General features: G+C 37.2%; 1 protein-coding gene across 1 annotated transcript in view; it reads right to left on the bottom strand.

The window, feature by feature from the left end:
• BIRC6 (baculoviral IAP repeat containing 6) overlaps positions 1 to 24,907 on the bottom strand; it is a 201,436-nt gene that overhangs the window by 12,809 nt on the left and 163,720 nt on the right. Inside the window, exons 66-71 of the mRNA XM_026081224.1 lie at positions 18,028 to 18,238; positions 8,340 to 8,485; positions 7,396 to 7,506; positions 5,982 to 6,199; positions 5,021 to 5,182; positions 2,759 to 2,836 (exon numbers count right to left, since the gene is read on the bottom strand). Coding sequence (XP_025937009.1) covers positions 2,759 to 2,836; positions 5,021 to 5,182; positions 5,982 to 6,199; positions 7,396 to 7,506; positions 8,340 to 8,485; positions 18,028 to 18,238 — 926 coding nt within the window. The remainder of the gene's footprint in view (positions 1 to 2,758; positions 2,837 to 5,020; positions 5,183 to 5,981; positions 6,200 to 7,395; positions 7,507 to 8,339; positions 8,486 to 18,027; positions 18,239 to 24,907) is intronic.

Raw genomic sequence — 24,907 nt, 5'->3', positions numbered from 1 at the left:
TCAACCAAATGACTAGGTGCTGTTTGAAAGGATAACATGCTAACCCTCACCTACCTTTTTCTTGTTACTAACATGGTATTGTCCCTATAAAGACACAAATGGCCAAAAATTAACATTACATAACAATTTCAAGATTTTAAGTTACCTGAAGTGGCTCATCACACGTCAAAAAGGCAGAAAATGTGGCACTATCCAAGCAATTAAATCAGTTTGTTCAATAGTTACACAGATCTTGCCCACAGAATCTTAGCTGGCACAAAAATTCCCATCATATTAAAGAGGCTGATAACAGCAAATCTTATAAATAATAATTGGGAACCTCTTTCTTCCAGTGTGGAAATCTCTTGTTCTAGTAACCTATACAGGGAAACCTTGAAGTACCTCTTAAACATTCTTCCCTGCAATCAAAAGCTCATTCTTAAGGATCAAGGAAGTTAATACTCCAATTTAGAGAAACTAACCTGTAAAACTTGGCATTAGGGAACAGTTCACAACTATGGGAAGAGAAAGTGAAAAAAGCATTTTGAATAACAACTTTTTTATCACCRATAACAGGTCTGATCTGCAAGAAAAGACTGCTGTTTCACCTAAGTACCTTGCAAGAACTTAATGAGCAAACTTTTGAAGTTTTAAAGTACTGCTACTGCGACTATGGCATTAAACAATTTCCAGTGCAATGAGGCTGGAAAGTGGTTCAGTGAGGTCAGAGACACTTGAATGTGTTCGTAGTACTTGAATGTGTTTGTAGTACCTGAATGTGTTCCTCACAATCATCCTCACTGCAGGCTTCAGAACTGCTTTGTTAGCATTGGCTTTATTAAAACTGTTGTTTACAAAAGCAAGATCTTAACACAGCTGAACAGGATTTCTGTGAAACTAAGCTCCTTTAGCCCTACATATCAACAGAAACTCTATGATAACATAAACCTATATAAGGCTTTCTCTTCTACGGCAGTGCACCCCCCGAGTTAGAAACCTACAACTGCCAGAGAATGCCAAAATCACTTGCAACACAGGATGGCTGTCTTAAATAACTTCATGTTTTGTTACATTTCAGTACAACTGTAAACAGCAGTATATGCTCAGACTAATAACTACATAAAAATGGTCTGCACAATTACTTAAAAACTCCTTATTCTGTATAAGCAAGAACTAGAGGGACATTTAACTGTCAGTCATGAAAATTCTACTCTTGAAGTTTTATAACAGCAATGAGAGTGAGTGTGCATGCGTGTACCCAAATGCAAGAGTGTGAGAGAGCGAACGTGTTGTTCTGAGCTGATTTCATGTTAACACTGCCTCCAAATCTGCGCAATTGTTGGATCATCTTACAACATGCATTTACCATACAGAATGTAAGTATACGTGTTTATTGGATCAGTGTATAGTCTTAGACATTTTGGCCCATACAAGGAAAACACTTTAATGAAAGTATTAAGAAGAAAACCGAGCAACTTCTTGCATTCAAGTCAAGATTCCCATCTGTGCTGAGCCTCATTTGGGATAAATGTCCACATTTACAAAAGCACAGAAGTATAGAAATATGCACCATGCTCCCAGCTTCCCTTACAAATTTAAGCTGGGTGCTCTGACACCTTGAAAAACAAACATCTACAGCAATATATGCCCTGGCTTTCAAGTCTGGTTCACTCCAACCAGGTTCCATGTTTCTGTTGATTTCTAAYCTGCATTGCACAAATATCAGTCAACCATGTGCAATCAATTGCTTCCAGTTCTTAATATATTGGTGAGGGGTAACTCTTGATTAACTCCTTTCATGCCTTCATGAATGTGTCATGCCTTATTTTGTTACAAAAGTTAAACTAGTTTAGTTACCAGGAGTTCTGCTGTGAGGGTTTTCCATGGTAGAACAGATTGATTTTTAGTGCTAAGTCCTGACATTTGTCAAAAAGAAATTTAGTTTTGTTTTCTGTTTTTTTTTTTCTTTTTTAATAGCTCTAAGGTGAGCTTCATATACATGAAGCAGTTTTTCTCGACCTTACAGCAAGATAATCATTTGCAGATACAAGAAAATGAACAAGGTCATGCTCTGGCAATTTTGTATACTGTGAGTTTTCAGTCTGAGTTCTGGCAAATCCATGTTAATGGTCTATTTATTCTGATTGTAGCTGCTAAATATAACTGCCTAGACATAAGTAAATAAAGATTATAGCATTCCATCACAGCTGCTGATACAATGAAAGGATGTTTACACATGAAAGAAGAAAAGTCTATCTAAAAAAGGAATGACTCAGTGCTGGACATTCACAACATATTAATTTCATCCTTACAATAACAACACATTTAAATGACAACCAATTGTTACGAACTTCCCCGCAGCTCTTTCACTGTTCTTTGAAGGACTAGTACTTCTACTCTCACTTGTGAATCTGATGCAAGTTTGTTTTGCCATGTTCTGGACTCCCTTGAAATCATGCTGATGTGGTGGGCTTTTTGTCTTCTAAATAGCATAACTTACTAGCATAGCTTCTGGATCAAACCTTGCTTGTTGACTTGGAACACAGGTGGACCAAGCTCAAGTCTGCTTGCAAAATATTGCATAGACATAACTTTAGATGGACCTGTTACTAGTGACAAAGCAGAAATGTCACATTAGGACATTTTCTGGATATTTGTTTTATTTATGCTTATTTGAGGAAAAAAATTCTGGTTTGAAAGCACTACAAAGAAGGCATTAGGACTGACTAACCACTTATTACTCCTAAATGATATCTATTGAAGAGAAAGAAGTGCTCACCTGCAAAAAACTTGATGTCTGCGGATTCCACTTCTCTTCCGGCCTTCCATGCCATGTGTTAAGTATGCTTAAACATACCTGGAAAGGTGACATTATTAATACCACAGACAAATATTATAATAAATTTGCTCTACTTGGGCTGAGCAAATAATATTGCATTCTAAAAGACAAATTTGTTTCCTATGAAACTCTAACTTGAAACAAATATAATGTGGATAAGGAAGAACAGCATGCCAATAAATGAGCAAAACAAAGTACATAACATTTCTTTAAGGAAAAACTATGAATTCCAGTGGCTCCAGAAATAAATGAATGATAATTACTATACGATTTCTTACTTTCCTCTTTAAATACTGTTCTCATGCTTATCATTGTTTTCAAGAAAATCATTCCACAGGTGGTTTCTGGTCACACAGTCTATCAAGGAATTGTAAACATCCTTAACTCTTGTGACTGATCTGGACTTTCGTAGTAAAGTCAGTGGAGTTCTTGAACCTTATCACAAAATGGAACAATCAAAGACAGGGAGTATGATGAGACAGAATTAACAGAAAAGATGTGGAGGAGAGTATTCACCAAGACTTAATGCTAGGCACAGAAGAAAGGGGATAGTCTCCAGGCTGAGTTACATTCTGTTTCCACTGTTAACAGCAAACCCTGGGCCTAATACTGGAAGGCAGCATTAGAGCTTCTGAAAACAGTGAGCATATCAGCCTATGGATTAAATTTTTATACTAAAAAAGGTGAAGGAGTGCTTTACTGGTATCCTTATCTAAGAGAATGTCGCCAAAGCCAGTTTTTGGATCTAGGCTTCAGCGGAGACATATACATAGCCATCTCTATAGCTCTATAGAGAGTTTCATGTGTGCCTAATTTTTAATATAAATAGAAGCAGCATCTCCATGGTATGCATGTGATCTTTTGTTAGCTTTTGGAGCCTTTAGAATGAGCCATACCATACCAAAGAGATATTGTGTGTGTGGGGGGGGGGGACGGGACAGGGAAGGAGGTGTGAGTCTGCACCACCATTAGCTCTACATAATCCAAAAGCTTCAATGACTATTTTGCTTAAAAAGTGGGAAGCCCGTATTTTATAGTCACATATTCTTCTATAAAGGATACCAAGGTTAAGGAAAGGCTTTCTGTATCTTCCCTTAAGAAAAGGTACTTTTACATGGAAAAAAGCACTTGGCAAACACAATCAGTTGCACTTGATATGAAGCACACTTTTTCCATGGAAAGCGTCATGGGTATTTCAGCTAGCCAGAATAGATTTCTGCCTGTTTAATTTAGCAAGGAAAATGGAAAAGAACATTTCTCTAGGTCAGCATTACTTCATTTTTGATGGTCGAATCCAGTTAATAAAGGCCTTAAAAATACACAAGCTCCAAGACTATTCAGAAAGGAGAGCATTTCCATTCAAAACCATGAAATCAATTTTCACTTCAGTTTGAAGACAAACTTTAACAAAGCAGCTTCCTCCATTATGTCAGGAGTGGCTGATAATTTGATTGCCAAGGGAAAAACAAATATGCATTTCTGAATTCAGGGTGCACACAATACCTCCAGCCTCATATAAATACCTATATATTACAATTAACAGTTTTTGAGTCAATTTTCAGTAAGTTTAACAAAAAGGAAAAGGAGCTACTACTCCATTCAATGTGTAGCTCTGGAACTCATTGCTGTACAATGTTGTAGATGAAGATGTGCAGGATTTCAAAGAGTAATTGGAGAAATTAGTGGATTTTTTTTCATTCAGCGACTGTTAAACACCAATACGAAGTTAAAAACTGATGGAGGCTGGGGAAAGTACTGCTAAACACGTGACCTTTTCTTACCCTTCTTTTCTTCCCCTAAGTAATGATTAAGGGCCACAGTTTTAAGATAGCAAGCCCAGTCTGCCCACGACCACAAAACATGCAGGTGAGCAGCTGTATTTGGGGAAACTCCCAGGGTCAACAAACCCAGAGTATAAAATGATATGCCTCACCCTGGAAAAAGCACCTTTTCTATAGGTGGAGAGRAGATACTGGGTTAGACATGCCTCTGGTCTCAAGCAATACGGCCATTCTTAAATTGTTTAATCTCTTAAATTCAGAATTATCATACTTAAGACACAAAAAAGCAGAAGAAAGAAGAGGGACAAGTTCTATCAATTTCATTTTCTTGCCATCAAGCACAAAGCAGGGTAATAGAAAAAAAGATATAAAAGTCTGTATTTAAATTTTACATTTATATGCAAGAACAAAGTTCACCTACCTTGCCATCATTGTAGAGGTTTGGATTAAATCTCACGCTGTGGCCTCCAGTTGTTTCCAGATTCACAAGTGGAGGGGAATTAGGATAGTCTTGTGGAAAATATACATCAAATTCAAAGCAACCATTTGCATAAGGGGTGTCTGCTGGACCAGTAATTAGAACCTACCATTGTAAAAATGTGTGTTCAGAAAAAACTTTAATTTGCCACACAATCAAGATTTTGATAATTTACATATTACATTTTCTTTCTGCATGCTGCTTATCAGAAAATACCATTAGACATCATCATCACATGCAGTTTGTTCACTTTGATCTTCTGGGTAAGTGAAGCCCTCTGCTAATGTCCATTTCTCCAGCTAGATTACAAATGGAAAGCAAAATGGAAGGAGCTAACTCTACCTCCTATTGCATGTTTTTTTAGAATTCTGTCATCAAATTTCAGGTCCAGAGATATTCAATGTAGTTCATACCTACTGCTTTTAACTGGCTCAAATGCTAGCACTGAAAGATGCACTTTGACCTTAATGGCATTGCACAACTGAAGCTTTCCCTTCAGAATTGCTGAAGAGGAGCGAACCTTTTCCTGTGAAGTCTCCCCGGCTAATAGAGTGCTCTACAGGTAGACATAGCTTTTTTTCCCCCTCTGGTAAAGCTACTGAGAAACCAATGTCAAACTCTAAAATATCACTTTTTACATACACTTAAGTAGCAGAAAGAACTATATAAAGCTTAAATAGATGTATAATTGGAAAGATAGAAGTCATATGAAGATTTTACAGGGAAAATGGGCATTGAATTAGCCAGAACTCTTAGAAACTACTTACACTATTTTATAAGTTAAGAGACAGCAATTAAAGTATAAATGAAATACCTCTAATTTTTCTTAAGATTCAAGGCACTTTCTTAAACATTTATATGCCAAGCTCAAAGAGGGAAATCAAAAATAACTTTGCTTCTTTACCTTCATTATGTCAAGCCGTTCCTCATCACAACGTACAAAGACGCTGGATGAAGATGAGAGAGGCAGCGATGTTGAAAGAGTCACAGCTTCTTGAGCAAGACGTCGGGCTCTGGCAGCACTGTTGGCGTCACTTGCATTTTTCACCTGAGACATGTAGTGGTAATTTACTTTAAAAACCAATTTTCCATCATCATCTTCAGAAACCATTTCAAATGTATCTAGAACAGAAGGAAATTCCATTGCATCAGGGAAAAAAAGTGAAGTTATTAATGGATTAGTTTTGGATAAAGATTTTTGAGTACTGAAATCAGGAAAGTTTAATTTGCAACATTAAAAAATACATATTTTGTGAGTTAACAGTGATCACAGAAAACAAATTAAAGCCTGGGTCAAATGAATTCCTGCAGCAAATTTACAAGCTTTCATATGCAACTTGACCAATGTATACTACTGATTTGAAAAACTACCAGCTACTCCAGACCATGAATACAATGATACTTATGAATACATAATAATACTAGTAATAGAATCAGTGTGAAGCAGAGTGCCAGTAGTATTTAATTGTGTGGTGGTTGCAATGTTATTAAAGGATCATAAAAGATTATAGAGGCTAATTTTCTTTAATTGTTAAGCAAAATCTGTAGCTTGGCTGCCAGAGTGAAAAGTTACCATTACAAACTTTCCTACCTGCCCTTCCTTTCCTTCCAGGTTTGTGTGAAAAATCCTTTGCAAATGCTCACAAAAGCAAATAAATGTGATTGCAAATGCTATCAATGCAACTCAAAAAAATATTCATAGAACATGTTTTTGCAGTATTTTTTACAGCTCTATTGGATGATATACTATTTGTTCTTTATAAATTTTGAACGTTTCCTTTATTGCCAAAATAAGTACTCATTCCCATCACATCTTCCAAATGCAACATATCACACCCCCTGAGAGGGCAGAATGAAGTTTACTATAGCTTCATTTTTCTTTAAAAATGCATTTTGATCTGAATTCTATTCCAGTTAAGAAATAAAAGCTGCATTTTTAACAAACATCTATACAATTTTGTACATAAGCTTTCTAACAGAAAATCTACTAACATTTGCAATATAATTTGAGGAGTGAAAAAAATCTCACAGATCATTACTGGAATGAAAACACGAACAACTATCACTGAACTGTGTAACCGGTCCCTTGAACTGACCTAGCGCGTGCTTAATACACTTCATATTAGTTCAGTGAGCACAGATTAGTTATTAACCTAAAAATATAGACTTGGCATTTTTCCATGTGTGAAAAATATCAGTGGTCATATATGTATAAAAGTTAATCACTCTTAAAAATAATTTGGGGTTCATTCCAACTGATTTTCTATTTCTTAGTTATCGGCTCTCTAAATTACAAATATTCACACTTCTCAACCTACCAAACTGGAGTTTTTTCATGACAGCCACATACTTTTCTTCAAGAGACCGTAAAACAGACAAAGGCTTGGGCTTCACAGCAGCCTTTCTGGAGTATTCAGCCATCTTCTTTTCTGTTATAAAAAATGTAATAATCATTTGTAACTAATCATGTAATTTTTATACAAGTACACCAAACACCTGCTGATTATTTAACTTGAAATGACATTTTACATTTGCATTGTTTGCAGAGAACTCGGAAAATTGGAATCATTCATAACATACAATTTTGTTTTTCTCACTACTATGTATTTCATTATCTGAACAGCTGAAAGTAGACAAATATAGTTAGCTCAGAAATAATTCATGACTACTGCTGCTATGAATAGTCAATTATTGTTCCTTCTAAATGATTTTTTTTAAATAAGTCTGACATATGCTTCCTGTGTGGATGGATATTCACACAAGCTTTCCTGATTCACTCTCCAAAATCAGTAGTTTATTATACACTCCTTCATAAAACTCACTTCACTGATTAAGCTATTTAATCCTTAGTTTTCTTTACTAGACAACCAAATAGTCCTTCTAATGGCTGCAGGTTCAGTCCATGATTTATATTTTGTTCTGCACTCATTTAGTTAAGAGTTAATCCAGTTCACAAGGTTTAATTTTAACAGCAAAACCTTACTACTAAAGGTCACATACCTACTTTTTTTCCTGGCAAAAGACAAGATACTATGCAAGTGTGATGAAGGTTGCAGGATGTACTCTAACTTACTATTCTTCATCTTGATCTAGATTTTAGGAAGACTAGTATGAGGTTCCACACACCTTTGAAAATGTAGTCAGTAGTGGGGGTAGGAGGGAAGTCTTTTTTCTTGCTTTTAAGCCAATTTTTAAGTTTTCTGTTAATGAACATGTTACAAATAACCATTATACAGTGTTTATAAAAGTATATCTATTTTACCTTGGTTTGCTTGGCGCAAACTGGTGGTAGCAGCATAAACTATCTCAGCAGTCTTTTGGATGTCTGGTACCAAAAGTGTCAGTCCCTCTGGTTCTTGATCAGAAGTATCTGGTTTTACTCCTGCTTTAGCTTTGTCTTTTTTAGACCTGTGGGTTTTTTTKGGGGGGGTGGGGGGGTGGGGGGGAAAGAAGTAGGATATAACATGAGGGGAATATCGTTCAACAAATCAGACAGTATTCAGCATGTTTGTCAACAGGGAAAAATATCAAAGATTAAAGATCAAGATTAAAACAAATCTTCTGAAATGCAATGTCTCTATGTATCTCCAGGTTAATGACTTGATAAAACATAAAATTGTGACAATACTCAGCATACAGTCTTGATTTGACGAACAGAAGATATGAAGAGAAAAAATATGAATACAAATACTAAAACTAATATACTAATTTCTTGCTTCAACCATTTARTATAGTCAATTGTTCTGCTGCATGCTTTGTTTCTCTGCACATTTTAAAAACCTATTGGGGAAAAGTTACAAAAAATCAGTATAACAAAAATTATGTCATGAATGTGCGCTTTTTCCTCCCATGCAGATCCTGGTGCAAAAATCACATAAATAGGAAGTATAGTACTCTTTCCTATTCTCCAATACACTAACAACACATTCTCTAAAATATGGTAAAGATAAAATACTAGGAGATAGCTCTATCTCTAGTCAAAATTCATAGTATGTCTATGAAGTAGCCACCTAGACAGATCAAAATTCTCTCTCTCAGTAGCTCCTTTCTGGGCTATAAAAGATAAGCCCTTTTATTTCAGTAAATATTTTAACGTAGCCCAATTAAAAGTCTTACAAATACAAAAGGCTTCTATATTATATTGTTTGTTTATAATCAGTCTATTGCAAATTAAAACTTCAATATAAACACCTCAAAATTTCATAATGAAATTATTTAAAAATACAGCATATAATAATAGTGCTGTTTTATATAAGCTAGTTGCCTAATAAGTTAAGACATGTAAATATTTTTGATTGTGATACCCCAGTCTTTACCAGCATATATATTCAATTATTGAAATAAAAACATGCTATTTGATAACAGTATACCCTAAATATGCAATACTGGCAAAACTTAGTTATGTTTTAAGAGTTATCATAAATTTATATAGTTATCCCACAAAATTTAAAGATTTTAAAGCTAACAGTCCAAAAATAATTTTACTGAAATTTCTTCGAGGTTTTTGTTTTAAGATTCAAACAAGATAAATAGCCCAGAAGCACTGGTTTTCTCTTTCCCACTGCCACTTTCACCTGCAAAGGAGAAAGCCATTTTTGCAAGAAGAAATTAGCAATTTAATGCTTTRGTGTTCCAAACATATATATTTTAGCAGCTACCAAACACTATACCCTTTCTGTATTTTAAACTAGACTGAAACGGTGCATAAACAACGAGCCCCTAAAGTATTCGACAGAGGCGATTATGGTAATACTGAAAGTCTTTATACTGYACCTAATCAAATGAAAGTACATTAATAACAAAATTCATTACTGTAGCATGGTATATTTCCCCTGCTCCAGATTTAGTCCCAAAGGGTATTTGCCCACTGCTGACTGAGCAATACTGAGCTTTCAAGTCTTCTAAGTTCAGAGGCAGGTATCAAGGCCAAACAATGTATTTTGGAGTTAGAGAAACTGTCAAAGACAAAGAAGCAGCAGCAGCTGCCTCTCCCATTTATACTTTCTAAAATCACCATCACTGTCTTCTTCCTTGTGGAAATCTAGGCCAACACTTTTAAAATATCCTTATAATTGCATTTGTAAATCTATATTGAAGCACGCTAAACCTCACAGACATGCYAGCAGCCATCAGTCCCAAGAACAGTGTACAGATTTAGTACTGCTGGCTATTGATGTAGAGTCCTTAAACTTTTTGCTACAAAACTCTTGTGGAAATTTTGTCTAAAACGAAATGTCTACAAGTTTATGCAAGAGAAGAATACATGAAAAACAATGAAAGTGTGATTGGTCAAGGTACTGCAAAGTGAAATTATTAAAAATTTATTTTCAAGACAGTTTTCTTTTAGGGCTTTCATCTTCCACCTGGGAACACCAGCCTTTTCCTCCCACCTGGTCTTAAAAGCAAAAAATTAAAGTATTGGCTCCACTAGACAAAACATTTAACCTCATGCTTAAGAACTCTAACAAACATAATGAGTTAGTGACCATGAACTACACGAGCAGACATGGAGTCTTTATCTAGTTGAAGCAGTAAAAAAATAAATCAGCTGCTTAAAAATAAATGCAAATTCTCAGGCTCAATAATATAATTTCCTCTCATTCCTCCTGCTTTTCTAGAACAGTTAACACTTCAGCACTTCTGAACTATCAAGAGAGAACATGTTTGCTTTTTGCCCCCTTTCCTGCCAGTATGGCTAGTCTGTCCACTGAAAATCATGAGGAAAATAGACAAAAAACAAACAGAAAACCCCTCCTCAGAATATATCTTCTCCATTAAGGGTTGGCAGAACAGCTCTACTCTGCAACCTGTAGGCTTTTGCAACTTGGGCATAGTTTTACATTTCTGGGCTGTCTGACTTCTGAGTCAGGCCAGAGTTCGGAGTGTGTAAAGGCAGCTTAGGAACTAACTTGCAGGAGTAGTTCTACCTTGGATATAGAAAAGAAACCTGGTATCATATTTCATGCATCATACCTGAGCTCTGTTTAGTTTCTTAAGGAGCGTGAGGTAGCTGGCATTGTAATGTAATTGTAATGTCACCCCCAAATTCAGACATGCTGCCTTGTCAACATTCATTTTCCTCGCAAGTCAGGCTCACGAATTCTAATGGCTAAGATAATTTTTTTTCCTTCTCTTTTGGAAGAAACCCAACAGGCACTACCATACAACTTGTAAGACTCCTGTTAATAATGACCTTTATTTTTAAATTCCCCCATGCCTTATTATCCTTACTTGACTTAAATCTTTTGGTGTCTAAATGAGAATACCAACATAATGTGATCAAGCTCTGCACAGTTCATAAGAAGTCTGCTACATGACTTCCCTCCTTACATATTTAGTGTTATAATTTGACCTCCTTCTTTACATATTTAGCATTATAATTTATAGATTATTTAACCATACTTTACAGTTTCTCAGTTTATTTACAACATTTACAACATCAAAATATGGCAAATCAAATAATTTCCTATATTCTAGATGGGGAAATCTGTCAAGGTTTTGTGGGATAAYGGTCTGTGATTATCTGTGATCCTCCCTGCCGTGGGGTAAACAGTGGATACAAAGGGTGATTTGTGGTCTGATGCCCATGCCGGTGAGGGGTGAGGCAGCGCCCAGGGTGAGGCGGAGGTCTCACCACTTGACATTGCTCTACCCAAAACGACACCTGGGGCGAGGCGGGAGTCTTGCAGCCTGGTGKTGTTGATAGGGGCAAAAGAAAAAAAAGGCCAGCAGCCATTGACACCCTCTGCTGAGCTCGACAAGGACCAAACATCCCACAGTGTTTGACTCAGCCCCACCTCGCCAAGAGTATAAATTCAGTTCATAAACGATCCTCCATTTTGAGGACGAGAACACCAACCTATGGACGGGTCGACGGGCCTGGACCTCTCTCCTCCCCAAAACAGGGACGCCTTTTTGGTAAGGTTTGTGCCTCCGACAACGTCAGACGTTACCCCGGGAAAAATACCATTGGTGAAAGCGCTTAATTATCAGTTTGAGCTCAGAAAAAGTAGAATTTGTTGCAGTAAGTGCATTTATCACTGGTAATCCTGAACCTGTTGATCTGTCGCTTTAATAAATTGTCTATTTTGATCAACTTTGAGAACCTGACTCGGTGAAAGTCCTTTTGAGGAGGGCTCTGGCAGGCAAAGCTGATTACCCCTTTCCCTCCCTTCACGCGACAGTAACAGGTTTCCCCAATGACATATACTTTCCCACTGATTATAATTTACAAATATCACACATTTTTGTCCATCACTAGATGCCTGAGACTGAACTGAATTTCATTGTAGACATGAGCTAATATGCTTGATTTTATATTTCTTTAGCAGTAGAAGACTACAACAGCACCTTCTAAAATCATATCCTTTAAATAACTCATTACTATTATTTCTATAAAATAAACCTGACTTTTTAAAATTTAGATTAGGTACACTAAAAGATCAAAATCTCTTATAAAACAGCTTCTCAGGAATTCCTGATGGAGGCGTGCGGCTGGTCCACATACCCGTCTACCTTATGTAATAACAGGAAAGAGCAGCAATGGTTATAAAAGGGGTGAGGCACGTATGTAATTCAAAGTCCTATGAAAAAGTTAAAAGGGGTTTACACATAATTGGTGCATAGAAAAATCTTAGAACACTAAGACAAGTCAACAAAGGACACCAAAGTTACTTGTGGCCATTTTCTGGACTCCAAGCTCTCTCCAAGTGGCGTGTGATGCACATCCATCTCCGAAGGGCACGGAGAGTCTGCGCTGGAGAGAGCGAGCTGCTAGGAATTACTCAGGCACTCCTAAAAAACTACGAATGAGCAGATGAAATACCAAAATTCAAGAGATTAAGATGGTAAGATCCTTCACTCCTCTGCACTCTAGCAGCCTGCATATAAATTTATGTATGCAGATAAACTAACAATATTATTAAACTCCTCAGCTCTAATTATGTGTCTTTGAATGATATTCCAGGGAAACATGAGTTAACTTAAACCAAAAACCAATCCATACTCATAAGTAATACACTAAGGTAGAATACATAATCTATATGAATATTTTCCAGTACATTTTCTCTATTTTTAGAAAACATGTACATGTCTGTGTTGTACTGTACTTTTCTTTCCTCCAGGATCCTGTGTGTGAAGCAAAGCATATCAGTTATTAAATACAGGACAAACCTGTTTATTTATCTAGACTTCATAATTTTTAAAATGGAGAAGGAGCCAAATATTTAATTTAGATCCAGACACTTCCACCTACAGTTTTGCAACTGTTGAAGAAAAAGCAGACAAAATCATGCCAGCTCATATTTAAAGGGATGACAGTCACTAATATATTTGCTAGAAGAGACAGCAGAGTACATGCTAATAATTTAAACTGTTAATTTAGCTTGTGCTGGAAGATGACAGCCTTCTTTTCACACTGTGCTAAATGAATAATGAATGATATCCTCTTAAGGCAACTTTAATTTTTAAAGCTAATACTAATACTTACTCATCTGTGCCTGATACTTCAGAGGTAAATTTGATGATATGGAAGACACATTTATCAAAGTATTCACAAGATRAAGTCAATGAACCATTCAGCCCTTCTGTACTACAGAAACGCTACTTGTAAAGGAACTCCACTCAGTTTTATATCTATGTTCATTTTGTTGGGATAAAACCGCCATAGCTATGCAACCTTGGTATCGTTCAACTCTAACGACCTCCCACCTTCTGTACGCTTCCATGGATACCAAACAGAAGCATGTTCCCTCTAGTAAATCACAGTTTATTAAACTATCCTCTTGAGAAGCGGGGAAAACGAGTAAGGGAACATGCCTTTGTAAATAAAACACTGCTGAAAGCAAGTAACCTCCTCCGAGATGGCTCCATATACTCCTTGCAGCTTCAAGCAGCGCATTTCCAAGAGGCTAAACTGAAGTACTCCAAACCAGCAAAAACTGCAGGACTGCTTTCTGCAACCAAGCATCAGCTCTGAACATGAAATTGAAAGTGCATTAATAGACTTTTTTTTTTTTTTTTTTTAAGTTTTGGAACCGAATTAGAAAATATTTTGTTTGCAGACTGCACTGTTTCACATAGTACTTCTGCAAAATATCTTTAAAGAGGGTAAAAAAGCTTAGCAGGGAAAATGCCTCAGGCATACCTGAATGTATTCTAATATCCCTGTACAACAGAAAAGCATCCAGATCATGACCAGTGTTGTACACAGAGCCTAAAACAGTCAGACAACCTTTGAACTGTGCTGGGTTAACCCTTAGTAGCAGTATGACAAGCAACAGAAGTGCAAAGAGTTCAGATCTCCCTGATGCAGTTATTACCTGTGTGATGAGGAAATCTAGCTAGGAGTTTCTAGACATGCAATTGCTATACTCCATACTTTATTAATAAGCTATCAGCTTATCTCAGAATCTAGATTTACGTTATCTTTGAAAAAGATAACAACCACCAAATGTTTCAAACTCAGCCTTAGTGGCAACCCTTTCTACAAGCTTGACCACTAAAATTAGTGATAGCTTTTGAATCTTTAGCAGTCTGTCAAAAAAACATGGGAGATCATCTCATACCTAAATGTCTTCTCCATTATCCAGAAGTTTCTTGATTTTCCAAAAGAATATTATAGGATTTGAAAGTAAATGAAATCAAATGCTTGCTGGAATCTAAAAGCAAACGGTCCCCCCACCTTAAACTGTGGATCCAAGTGGACAGTCTTGCTCCACCATGGAGATGACATTCGCTAGACGTGCAAGTGGAACTGTTCAAATAAAAATTTTGTCTTTGAAAGCAGATCCCATCCCTACGTTGTTCTCCTGGCATTTGACCTAGAAAGGACAGCAGGTTGTCCCATTCAGGCCAACACTTGCTTATATTGTTGGCAAACCTTCAACTAAAATGCTGAGAATTAAAACCTTCCACCCTAATGATTCCAGGCTGTTGGTGTTTATCTTTGTCTATACATTGCTTTAAAGACAAATTGTATTACGCTTAAACCATGCAATGAAAAACAAGATTTTTGTGCTGACGTATCAAAACAATACAAGAAAGTTATACTGTGACTCTAACTAAACCAACTGTGAAATATTTATTAAATTCATCAATTGTTTAAATAATACTGATTGTGCCTAAAGAACTCTTCTCAGTTTTCAGATCTCAATCTGAGTTTGAAGAACTAGTCATACCAGACTTTTTTTTTTTTTTTAAATAAAATATGAGTAGCAGTGATCATGTGCCATTCTCACAAAGAATATGTTTAGACTTTCACTTGGAGAAGTGAGGAGATAAAAATTTCTATGTCCATTAAATCTAAAGCTGTCTAACAGATGACCAGATAAATTAAAAAACAGTAATTGTGGTGAAGAATTTTATAGTATGCATAAATTTATACTGAAAATAGATTACACAGAATTATTTCCTATTTTAAGAAGACTACATATATTAAGATCTACATGTTGCCAGGAAAGCACAAGCTAATATTTTTTGATGGCCAAGTTGCATGGGCATCCAACATAAAGAACTGTTATCTGTCCTAGACAAAAAAAACCAAACAAACAAACAAAAAAAACCCCACGATACGCATACTATTGCTTTACATTCAAGACTAGAAATCTCAGTTAAAAAGGATTACAGGAAGTTGTGGATGGTTCATCAGCTACTGGAAAGAGTTCTCTATACCAGGAGATTTCTGCTCCCAAAAATCTTTCGATTGGTAAATGTTCCCAGTTTATAGTGAGAGGAGGAACATTCTTTACACACCTCCTTTTCATGATGTTTCATGAAGTTACACTTAACCTTCTTTTCATGATGTTTCAGTACAGGCTTAGGGACAGCAATAAATTTTTCAGGGATGTTATTTCTTAACACACCCCTCTTTAAAATTGGAAACATGGGAACAGAACCAAGAAACCAGTAACTGCCGGAGGCAGAAGATTAACAAAAGAAATGAAAATTTGCCTTTGCAGCGTTTGCCTTTCCAACTCCCTCAAGTCCCTTCAGTCAGGGCAAAAAAGGTTGATTCAGCCATTAAAAAATTCAAATCCTCAGCTCTGAAAGCCAGAATGGTTGCAGACTTCAGGAAACAGATGGAAAACAGGTTGTGAAAGCTGTACCAACTACAGCACCTCTCAGAGGCACAACACACTGGGAGGCATGCTGGGGTTCGTTCCTTCCTTCTGCGTGTGCGAGCCTGGTGACTGCGTCCCTTCAATCAGCAACCACACGCAGCATCAGTTTAATCAGTCAAGTGACTAAAAACAGGCCTTTCAGACTTGTCTCCTGCTCTGTGAGCCACAGCAAAGTGTAGTATTTCATAGAATTAAACATGCAGACCTTGGTGATAGCAGCATTTGTGAAGATGACCAGCCATAGTTTTGCAGAGCCAGAACTGATGATGGAAGCAACCATAAAGTAACACCTATGGAAATCACTCAGAAGCGCTCTGAGAAGATTTGACCTTTAGAACATCCAGAAATGGTAAAATAAGCAGCAGGAAGATAGAATAAGTAGCTTTGGCTGTTAAAATAACACAAAGCTGAACTGTATTTGTCCAGAATGTGCAATTCTTTTTTGTCACAGGAGAACACTTAGAAGAAAGACTGTGCGTTAGCAACATGGGTGCTGGTGCTCGCTGAGTCTAGATTTTAGTTTTCGCCCAAGATCTATGGCCCAGCCAGCCAGGGGGGTTAAGAGGACAGTAACAGCAGATTTGATGAAGCAAAACTGTCTTGTAACAACAGACTACCAAAATCATCAAGGAAGGAAAACAGCTGCCAAGTAGCCTGGGCTCACAAACTTTCTAGAAGAAAATCTGTGCTTATTACTAGTTTTTATTACCATTTATAATCGGAGTTACCTAGAGACTGGTCAATGGTGACTACAGGAAATTGTCCATCATAATTTGTCTGAATGTGGTGCAGATCAAGCTTATATTGTATTGTACTGCAACACTCAGCAGCTCAATTGGCATCACAGCCGAGAAGGGATATTTGGCTACTTTCCCATTTGTTGGCACACCGCAGCGCAGGACGGCAGGAGTGTTTGACAAGAATGGCAAGTGGAGCCTCTTGGAAGAGGCTGGAACACCCTGAAGGCTGAAGGTGGCTCCAGAGCAAACACTTGTAATTTCAGCTCATCCTCAGCGAACCAGCTCACCTCTGAAGCTTGTGCTAATGGATAAACTGACTGAAAAAACCCCCACCAGGTGCAGGAAAATACATTTCATATGTAGCATCAACAGCTACTGCTAGTGAACAATTTTCAACAGTCTCTTTACAGTTAGGACTCTCATCATAAACAAACTCCTGAATCTTTTGCCTCCTAGATCTTATTCTTCCTGACAAAACCCAAAAGGTTTCTACACTAACCAGTTAGCCTCCTATGGAGAATCCACTGAGGAAACAGATCCTTACAGAAACAGATTCTTACTCGATGGGTGAAGGAGCATAGAAGCATATATAAGATATTTTTGGGATATTTCTGGTAAAAACTAACAACTACTTGGCCTGACCCTCTCCAATCCCATTCCTTACAGAATCACTTTGTTTAACAGCTTCAGAGGAATGCTCCTGCCTTCAGACTGACAGCAGGAAATGCACAGTCCTGCAAACAACGGAAACACCTCATTGCAGGGGGGAAGAAATTTAAGAAAAGTATTTAAAGTTCCCAGATTTTTGAGCAGCACTCCTCTTCTGATCAGTGGGCAGTTACTGATGAAGTGACAGAGTATCCAAATCCACCAGCTTGTGTCATAAAAAATTCCTAATAAGTAGTATAATACAACAGAATACATGCATACTAAACATAGGTGTAGATCAAACATGGTACACTCTCACTCTGGATTGCAGTACCAGTTCAGATGAAGATACATACCTGAATCTTCTTTCACTTCTATATTCATAATACATATGTGCAAAATACATTTTAAAGAAAAGTTAAGGGATGATAAAAGTCATTACCTCAATCGGTTGGTATAGGTATCTACACAGGYCTTCATTTTAGCCAACAAAGTCCCAACAGAAGCTTGTGATTCCAGCTGTTCTTCTTCCTCTTCACTATTTTCTCCAGACAGAGGAAGCAGTAATGGTACCATAGATGTGCAAGATGCAATAGCACGGAGTAATTCTAGCAGGGCTCGATAGAGGGGAACGTGTCGGGCCATATCCAGAACTAAGAGAGAAAAATAGTTTACAAAAATTACTGAAATGAAAAAACCCTTCCAGTCTTATTCCAGATGTTTTCAATAAAAAAGGTTGATTCTAATAATTAATGAAATATTAAATATATTTGATTATAAAATTCAGTATTTCATATTAGCAATTTATAATTTATGTTTTAATGGACTGCAATGAGAGTTCTTTGTCCAGAATAAATTGGATAAGATTCCTGGAAAACAAAAGTTATCAAAAAACACAAAAGAATTAAAGACAAAGCGCTAGCAAGGATGTAGTAGGATTACCACATTATATATTAGTTCACAATCCTGGCTCAAGCTGAATGTTGACAGAAATCACAAACAAGTATCTACGGGGAAAAATGCTAACCTTTTACTACCAAAAAAATGTCAACCATATGGTGCAGCAGTGTTGCATATGCTGATTCTAATGGCATAAACATTAATAAACAAAGATTTAAATAAACATCACCCACTTTATAGTTATCCTCTCCTTTGGAAAAAGCGGTCTACATTATTGCAGGAATATTTGTGGTCATGAAATAAATGTAGTTATCTACTAAGAAGTTTAGCTTTTCCCCTTTTCATGGAGGTTAGTAACATTTTAAATACCATTGAAACACTGCATGCAAATGCTCTGAAGATGCATATTTCACCTGCGTGTGCATGAATCACAAAACAGTGAAGAAGAATATAGACCAGGTAGTCAAAGCTCACTCTCTTAGTGTTGCTGAGTGTGATGTGTACATACTATAGAAGCAACTGTGGGTAAAATATAGATACCAGTTCCTCCGACTAGTAAAGAAGCATGAAGAATTCCCACACAATTCTAATAGATTCTCTATCACATGCTGTTTATTTTTCTCTTCCACTTGCTTGGGTCAAATATGTAATGGATGTCATTTCAACTGAGTTTATGCTATTATAGAAATCCTGAAAATGCAGCATTACACAGATACTTTTATGCAGCTGTTTCCTCTGTCCCTAGGACATACTATTTTTAACCTAACTGCAGAAAAAAAACACCATTGCTCTACTTCAAAGTATTCACAAATTACTGAGCTTATGATAAAATAAATTTCTGCTTTTTCCAGCAAAAAATTAACTGACAACTCACATTAGGACAGAATGAAGCATAGAAGAACACTTTAATATTTCATTTAGCACATCTGACCCTCCAAGCTAAAGCACATCACAAACTTTCATTTCCCATTACCAATCCCTTGGCTCTAAATAAAGCAGGATGGGACAGCATAAGCACCCAAACAAAATTCAACAAGCAAGTTTATCCATGCTTAAAGCTGAATTTACCTCTATAAGGAGTTCTTTATTCAACAGCTTCCCGTTTGTATTTTGAAACTCTTACAACAGCACAAGCTCATAACTGGGAAAAGTTTTGCTGTGTTGAACACAGACAATCTTACTGAAACAGAGCATGAGCCTGTGAGGTCTGGTATCACAGCTCCAAAAATATCTTATGTTGAATTATTCTATATATTTAAAGCAAACCCCACTTTGAATTGAAACGTTGGCATTTAAGAATCACAGAACAGAATCACAGAATGGCTGAGGCTGGAAGGGACCTCTGGAGATCAGCTAATCCAACCCTCCTGCTCAAGCAGGGTCACCTAGAACACTTTGCCCAGGATTGTGTCCAGACAGTTTTTGAATATCTCCAAGGAAGGAGACTCCACAACCTCTCTGGGCAACCTGTGCCAGTGCTCTGTCACCCTCACAGGAAAGAAGTTTTTCCTTCTTTTCAGACGGACCTGCCTGTGTTTCAGTTTGTGCCTGTTGCCTCTCGTCCTATCGCTGGGCACCACTGGAAAGAGTCTGGCTCCGTCCTCTTTACACCCTCCCTTCAGATACTCATACACATTGATAAGATTCCTCCTCAGTCTTCTCTCCTCCAGGCTGAAGAGTCCCAGGTCTCTCAGCCTTTCTTCATATTATCTGTCATTTTGTTCATTTAATTTTATTTGCCAGTTTTCAAGTATATTTTTGTATTCATTCCACATACTCAACATCTATTCCCCAGTGAACAATGATTGCCCAGGGAAAAATCCCCACACTGTGTAAAATAGCCTTAAAAGAAACAAGAACACGTCTGAGAATGCATGAAGTATTGGTGTATCTGGGCTCCTGTGAAGTACGAAACAACAACAACAAAAAAAAAGGGGGGGGGGGGAGGAAGGGATGGAAAGGGAGACTTTTTGTTATGAAGGCAGTAGGTGAAGGAGAGATACAACCTCTTGCATAACTACAATCATTTTACATCTGGAAAGCTTTTTGTTTTGTTTTTCTTCAAAATGCTGATAAAATTTTCATGAGGCCAGAATAGATCATTCCAATTCTTTCAATACTTGCTTGTTTTCTCCTTTGCTGAACAGATAGTTAAATTTCAAAATAATTGTTCTGAGGGAGGCTGAACTGACACAGCCTTAAAATGGATATATTTTTTTCAGCAACAAAAGACAGAATTTCCATTTTTAGCAGATTTAACTAACTTACGTTGCTTTGCAATTGTTCCCATGTGAAATAAAAGAACTGTGTTCACTTTGTTTTAATTTAAACAATCTACTTTTAGGGAACAAATACTGATTTCTTTTACCTTAATGCTTTGTAACTGTTTTTAAAAATACAGCATTCTACATTCTAACTCACTTCCTTGATACCATTATGTGTCTCATATTATTTTTGTCCAAGGCTTTTATTATAGTTAAAGGATTATGATCCATGCAATCCACTCTAAAGCAAAGCAAAAGAAAAGAGGAAGAAACTTGTATCTTATCTTATACGACTGGATATCTGGGTATAAGAATCAGAAAAACTTGCTGTAAAGAACTCAAAATCAGCAAACTATTCTTTATTACCTTTATTTGGTAGTTCATCTATTCCTTGTGAATTCCTTCGATTTTAATTTAAAGAGAATGCCGAACTGACTACAGTATACACTTTCTGCAGATACATTTCTATATTCTGAAATAGGGTAAGAAACCTTGAACATTTTATCTCTATATTTACTTGTAATTAGACTTTTCAAATTAGGTAACGCTCAAAATTTTTAAGATGCTATGTTTAAGYTACTAGGACTAAATGACACTCCCTTGTAAAATAACTGCAACATCAGCCTGGCCCAGATCTGCTACATGCTTCTCTGTCCACCTCTTTGTAGTTTGGGTGGCTGCAGCTACAGACATCGTAATAGAAACCTTATCAGACTGATCTACAGGCTTGGAAAGTCCAGCAGCATGTTTAATTAGTCACGATTTACAAGACAGAAATCTTTCCTTTGGGAATCACTATGCACATACTATAAATTGTATTATAAATATTATAAATGATACAGATTTATGAAAAAAATTAGATTTTGTAATGAAGTCCTTCAAAAGAATCAAATTAAAATACTAGAAACATGTAGGAAAATGTAAAATATTGACCTGTAAATTAGTGAATTAAAGAATCTTATTTCCATCAAATAGCAGTAACAGAAGCTTTGGACTGTCATCCTTAAATAAAAGTATCTTATATCAGCTAAGACACAAGCAATTTTAAGCAAATATAAACACCAAATAGAAACAAATACTTTTGCTACAGAAGAGCTATAATTTGGATAGTATTATCACATATTTGAAAGAATTATTTTTATGTGGATACTTTGGTTTTATAAGATGGTACTGAGAACATTTGATTTATGTGGACATACACATGAGCACACCGAACTCCAAATATACAGCATTCCTAAGAAAATGAAAATGGAGATTAAAATTCTTGGCTTTGCACTAAGTGACAGATGGATACGTTTTCCAGGATCCCCTGTTATCCCAGGGTCAAAAAATGTTATTAAATAATTACAAATATGTGTTCCATGCAGCTGCCTCCAGGTGTTCTCACACTCCCACACCGGGTAAGGCTGGACGGTCCTGCCTGTTATGCACAGAAATTGCGTGGTCTTTCCTATCTGTTGATTTTTGTGCTCTCTACACTCTCTGACTCCGAGCTGCGGGGAAGTGCAGGGGAAGGTACAACCCTGAACAACACGAAGCAGTTCAGAAACTCCCCCTTGCTGACTCGCAAATGTAACTGCTGCCAGAGACAGCTTACCTGAAGTTCTGCCGTTTCCTGAGCATTTCTTCAAATTGCTACAAAATGCCGCCCATTTGCATCAAAACAGAGGTAGAGATTAAATTATTTTATTACTAGACTCAAAGTAGTTATTTGCTTTCAGTTTTTATCCTGCCGTCTTGCCTGCCAGCACAGGGCGGCCTGGTGACAACAGTGTTGCCTCGGAGAAAGCTCCGAAAACCAGTAGCTGGCAGACGGCTTTCACACCACCTCGCACAGCCTGCTTTACGCACCAGCTTCCTAAGCATTTCCCAACTTGCATTCAGGAAACGCAGACTAAGGCCTCGTCTTTTGGCTATACCAGTAGCTAACCAGTCGGCCAGCGGAGCACCAGGTAAAACCGCGCTGCGCTCCCGTGTAGGAGCGTGTGGCCACAGGAGGAGACGGCGCTGGGCTCTGGCCCCGAGGCYGGGCTGGGGTTGCGAAGGGCGCTGCTCGTCCCGGCCGGGGAGGTGCCAGGAGAGCTGCGGGATAACAACCGCATGTGGTGGGCAACGAACGAGGCGATGGCAGCAGCGGTCTGAAAGGCTGGAATCACGGTGCCATGACAAACAGCTGCTTGCAAGGATCGTTACACCAGCAGCTTTATTACCAGGATTGTTCAATTAAGTGCAGCAATTAGCAGAGCAGCTCTAGAAGGAAGAACGGACATGTTCAAAAACGCCCCGATGTCTCATCTTCGGTGATATTTAACAAGCAAGGTTACTGCAGCCTTTCTGGACAACAGGCAGCATGTGGGCCTACTCAGAATCCACACCAAGGAAACTCTGCAGCTCTGAATTTATTCTGCTGCATTTATGAAAAGCGGAAATCTCACTAAGGGGAGCGCCATTTACTGAGACAGGGATGACGGGTAAGTACCAAAGCTCAGGCTGCAGTGGGGTAAGGTCTATCCCTCTCTCCCGCTTTGAATAAAGGCCAAGTTTCACTGGAATCRCTACCACTCGGTTGACCTCCTGCTGCCGTGTTTGCAACTTACATGGACACAAGGCTAAAAATAGGCCAGGAAAAAAAAAACAAAAAGAAAAAAAAAGCAAGAAAAAAAAAAAGCAAAGCATTTTATAAAACCAGATCTCCTAGCAATAAGCAGTTCTGATTTGGGAGGGTGGAGGGAAGAGGAGTCTGACTGAAGTTATTTTAAGAAGTCCTGACTTTCAGGAACTGCTGAGCCTCCATCTTTTGAAAATTGCTGTCTTTTACAAATGCCTAAACTCAGGTCATGAGATACTAAGGCATCAAATTACATTTTTGAAAACTTATAGTCACAGTCTAGTTATTCCTGGGGAACAACCGATTAACATGCAAAGATTGTGTGTCTGATTTCAAAATATTTCCATTGCTTTCAACGTATGTATTTATTCATCACCAATATATATCCATTTCTTAAAAAGACCCAAGACTATCCACATGCAATTATAACCTTAATATAATGGGAAAGCATATGCAGGCAAACAGTTTAATAGAATCAAGATATCACCTTAAATTGCATATATAACAAGGTAATGTCCCACCTCAGTCTAACATTCTTTTGCTTTCTTTTAATATTCTACAGTATTCAAATGAAGAATAGCCAGTCCTAACGGCCCATTAAATAGATAATACTGAAGAGCGGTAAATTTTTTTTTTTGCAGTTCATTTAATGTCCTCAGGACAAATTAACTAGGTATGAATAAGAATATAAAACTTATTACCACTGCAAAGTATATATATTTAAAACATATTAGGAAGAATATGAACATTTATTTAGAAATAAAGGAAACTATATTAACTTAGCATATCCATTATTTCCCCAAATCTTCACACTTTACACAAAATTAAAGAAACAAATAGAGAAAAATGTTTTGTAAGAAAATGGTAAAAGGTTCTGTCCTGCTTTACGTGCATCTAAAGGGAAGGCCCTCTCACGGTGATTCGCACTGTGATAAAATCAGGAATTCCTACCCAGACAGCTTACAATCTACATGAGAAATGAGACAAAACAGACACTTAAGAAAAAAAGATATTTAAGTTTTAAGTAGATTACATTGCCAGTTGCATACTCCCCTTGTTTCTGTTGTACTATGAGAAAACCTGTACTTGGATGCTCTCAATCTCCTGTGCTAGACTTGCATCATTTCAGGCCTTTTTTCTTGAATTTCAGTCATTTCAGAGTCCCATAAAAGCATGGTTTATTCAATCTATTTTTTCCTATGTGCAATTTCTTTGTACTTCCAAACAATATACATGACTCTCTGCCTTTGTTGGAGGAAAAAACGGTGCGATGGCAGCAACACCAGAAGGCGTCACTGGAAACCCTTGTTAAACTATAGCCATTTTCTTTGTTTTCCCAAACAGAGCTGCCACTACAAGCATGCGAGGGATGGTTGTGAACAGACAGTTGAAAGGAAATACCCATAAAGGAAAAAGCATTCTGTAAAGAACACACTATCTAAAAACAGGAAGTGTAAAACTAAACTTAAAAATTCCTGTAAATGGCAATGAGTATGGCTTATATTCAATAGATAAGAAGAGGGGAAAAAATGGGCTAACACTTGAAACAA

This window comes from Apteryx rowi, unplaced genomic scaffold (genome assembly GCF_003343035.1).
Source record: "Apteryx rowi isolate R43461 unplaced genomic scaffold, aptRow1 scaffold_54, whole genome shotgun sequence".
NCBI classification, from domain to species: domain Eukaryota; kingdom Metazoa; phylum Chordata; class Aves; order Apterygiformes; family Apterygidae; genus Apteryx; species Apteryx rowi.
Note: the sequence above shows the minus strand (reverse complement) of the source record. Positions and strands in the feature narration are given on the sequence as shown.